Raw genomic sequence first — 3,765 nt, 5'->3', positions numbered from 1 at the left:
TCAAAGCGAAAGAAGAAAGTACTGTATGCAGAGATCATAATTAATTCTGCTAGAAATTTTTGAGTATGCTTAACAGTTGACTGCAGGGTTAACTCGGCTATGAAAAATATATACAGCTAAAAAAAATAGTTATTAGTTTACCCAAAATTATTTAAACTAAACGATGCATGTAAAATTGTGTAAACACAGTTCGCCAAAATTCTGTCAAACCGTGCATTAAAGTAAAACAGAATAAGTTTTTTTATTATTAAATATTATTAATAATTTGAAATTAATAAAATATGTAACATCAATATTAATTAACTAAAACATTGTATAATCACGTACACTTTACAGAAAATAATAATTACCTCTACAATAATAGAAGGTAAAATGTAGGTAATAACAGATAAAAATATTAAAAACTGATTTCTCGAATTTCGATGGGGACGATGATTCATTAAAAATTGAAATAAACGTTTAGAAAATAGAAAGTGATGTATTTTTAAATGACGATCTGTTAAAATCATAGTAAAATATCTCACGGAATCGTCCAGCAAACTGAACAAATGTTTATCTCGTACTTGCAGCTAACTTATACAAATTGCTACTTACTAATGAAAAAATAAATTTCAATCAATAAACGTAATTATTATAGTACTATAATTTGTTCAATAACATTATACTAGTAAAATGTTCCTCATAATTTTTATCATTTTAATGTAGAAGGTTTTTTATTAGGAAATACTTGCTCACACGTATTGAAACAGATGGTGGTTCCCATAATTAAATGAGGGGAGAAAAAAATACCTTTTACTTTCAATGTCCTAGGACATGCGCAGAAACGTTGTTTGATTTCCAATCTTAGTCAGTTGCACTCCGACATCGGTGCAGGATACTAGTTTAAAAATAAGACAACGATTTCTTGCTACAGTAAGTAAAATATAATTTCATTAAAATCAACAAATAATTTGGGTTAAAAAAATTATGATTAGTCTGTGTATTAATGAAAGATTAATATAAGTGATAAAAATACAAATTAGGATAAATTTATGAGCAAGTTTTTGAGTTCGTTAAAGAAATAATAATGGAAGGTTTTAACATCAGCTGATTTGCAAAATCCATAAAAACAAAAAACAAGAAGATTTTTACAGAATTTTTTAAACATTAATAAATTATTAATAATTTATTATGCTTAATGCAGATCATTTTAATATTTTTTCATTATTGTATCACGATGCTTTTAATTATTGTGTAGAGTAGTAGACCATAGCAAAAGAAAATGCTTTTTGTAGTAACTAAAAAAAATTTATTTATTATTAGTATAGTTAACCTGATATTCAATAATAATGTAATACTTACCCCAGCAAAAACTTCGTGCGATGATACAAACATATTTCCAATTGATAAAAAGGACAATTTTCCACTTCTCATTATCATAAATAAAAGTAATTTTTGTGTATTTATAGAAAGATCATAAAACGGAACGTTACATCTGTAACAAAAATGTCGTTTTTTTTTTTTAAATAGCAAAGACTAAGGGTTAATGAACTTAAACTTATGTCCAGTATTTAAATTATTATTAAATGTAACAGTAATTAAATTCATAATAGCATTTACAATTTGTTAAAGTATAGCACATTTTCTTGTAAAATAAACAAAAGTTATTCGTACAATTCTACAAATACCGCATTACTATGATTTAATAGCTTTTGTCCGAGGTAGAAATTAATATATATTGTAAAAAAAGAGCAAATAACATACGTGCTGAATTCAAATATGTCTAATGCATTTTCCGATAATTCAGAATATTTGAGTATCTAAAAGAAATAGAACAATTTCAAAAATTACGTTCAAGTAATTTGATAATAAGTAATTACAAATATTTTCTGTTTCCTTAAAAAAATTATGTAAAAAAGAAATGATAAAAATTATGTAAAAAAGAAATAATAAATATTACATCTTGAAAAAAGAACTTTCTAAAAATTTTGCGCAAATTACTTACGCATAAAAAATTAAAAACAATGAGAATCATTGATAGAAAAACAACAACAAAATATGCTTCATTTATACCGTACTTAAGCATTTCTGCAAACCTTAAGTAGAACAATTTTTAAAAATTTATATTTATTATAATAATTATACAAATTTATATGTTTGCGTGTAAAACATAATCGACTTACTCTATAGATTTTTTATGTTGAGTTACTATTTCGATTATCCAATTGTATTCTTCAGTATGTGTAACAAAATATAAACACTTTTTATTGTTGTTTTTTTTTCTTTCAAATGGTTTACGAATTTTCCATCTGCCATTTAAAGACAAAAAAATAACATAATAATTAAATACATAATCATTATGCAAAAGTATAAATAATTACATAATAACATGAAACGTACTTTATAATTGCATATTGACAACAAGCATATTGTAGAAGAATTAAAAAAGTTGAGAAGCTAAAACATCCAATTGTAGTTGTTATAATAATACCAAATATTTGATAGCTGAGCATACTATAAAATATAACTCCAGATTTAAATGTTTTTTTTCATAAAGAGGTAGCTTTAACTGATTATCTTCCAATTTGCCAATAAATAGCAAAAACACATCAAAAATGCTTGGAAATATTAGTGAAGAGCAATAAAAGTAAAAGAAAACTGTAAACATTTCTGATTATTTGTATTGCAAAAGTTTGATATTACAATTATTAGCTTATAACTACTTACACCTACCAATTACAGTATACACATATAATTTACTTTGAACACTATACTTTCTAAAAATGTATTTTTCTTTGATATTAGTAAATTCTTCACTTTCTAATTTTAAACGTGCTATAAGTAAATGTAACTAAAAGGAAATAAAAATATTTATATTTTACTAGCAACTATAAATGTTGTTCATGAATTAACAATAAAAATTCAACGGACTGTCTCAAAGCGAAAGAAGAAAGGACTGTAGGCAGAGATCATAATAAAGGCTGCTACTAATTTTTGAATATGCTTAACAGTTGACTGCAAGGTTAATTCGGTTATGAAAAATATATACAGCTAAAAAAAAATAGTTATTAGTTAACATAAAATTATAAAAACTATACGATGCATGTAGAATTGTGTAAACACAGTTCGCCAAACATCTGTCAAACCAAGCATTAAAGTAAAACTCTTTTTGTATTATCTAATTATTAATTATTTGAAATTGATAAAATATGAAACATCAATATTAATTAAGTAAAACATGGTATGATCACGTACACTTTACAGAAAATAATAATTACCTCTACAATAATATAAGGTAAAATGTAGGTAATAACAGATGAAAATATTAAAAACTGATCTCTCGAATTTCGATGTGGACGATGATTCATTAAAAATTGAAATAAACGTTTAGAAAAAAAAAGTGATGTATATCGAAATGACGATCTGTTAAAATCATAGTAAATTATCTCACGAAATCGTCCAGTAAACTGAACAAAAGTTTATCTCGTGCTTCCAGCTATCTTATACAAATTGCTACCTACTAAAGAAAAAATAAATTTCAATCAATAAACGTAATTATTATAGTACTATAAATTGTTCAATAACATTATACTAGTAAAAATTTCCCCATACTTTTTATCATTTTACTGTAGAAGGTTTTTTATTAAGAAATACTTGCTCACACGTATTGAAACAGATGGTGGTTCCCATAATTAAATGAGGGGAGAAAATATACCTTTTACTTTCAATGTCCTAGGACATGCGCAGAAACGTTGTTTGATTTCCAATCTTAGTCAGTTGCACTTC

The 3,765-nt window shown here is 24.9% G+C and overlaps 1 protein-coding gene across 1 annotated transcript; it reads right to left on the bottom strand.

Moving 5' to 3' along the window:
• Positions 1-1,226: 1,226 nt before the first annotated feature.
• On the bottom strand, positions 1,227-2,065 carry LOC149032107 (uncharacterized). The gene is made up of 4 exons (XM_089173983.1): positions 1,985-2,065; positions 1,654-1,799; positions 1,342-1,474; positions 1,227-1,277 (listed from the first exon to the last, which is right to left on the bottom strand). The coding sequence occupies exons 1-4, from the start codon at positions 2,063-2,065 to the stop codon at positions 1,227-1,229; spliced, it is 411 nt and encodes a 136-aa protein (XP_089030109.1).
• Positions 2,066-3,765: the final 1,700 nt, after the last annotated feature.

Source organism: Polistes dominula, unplaced genomic scaffold (genome assembly GCF_049000335.1).
Source record: "Polistes dominula isolate Pdom_NZ unplaced genomic scaffold, Pdom_raw_medaka contig_75, whole genome shotgun sequence".
Classification (NCBI taxonomy): domain Eukaryota; kingdom Metazoa; phylum Arthropoda; class Insecta; order Hymenoptera; family Vespidae; genus Polistes; species Polistes dominula.
The sequence above is the reverse complement of the archived record's forward strand: the minus strand, read 5'-3'. Positions and strand labels throughout refer to the sequence as shown.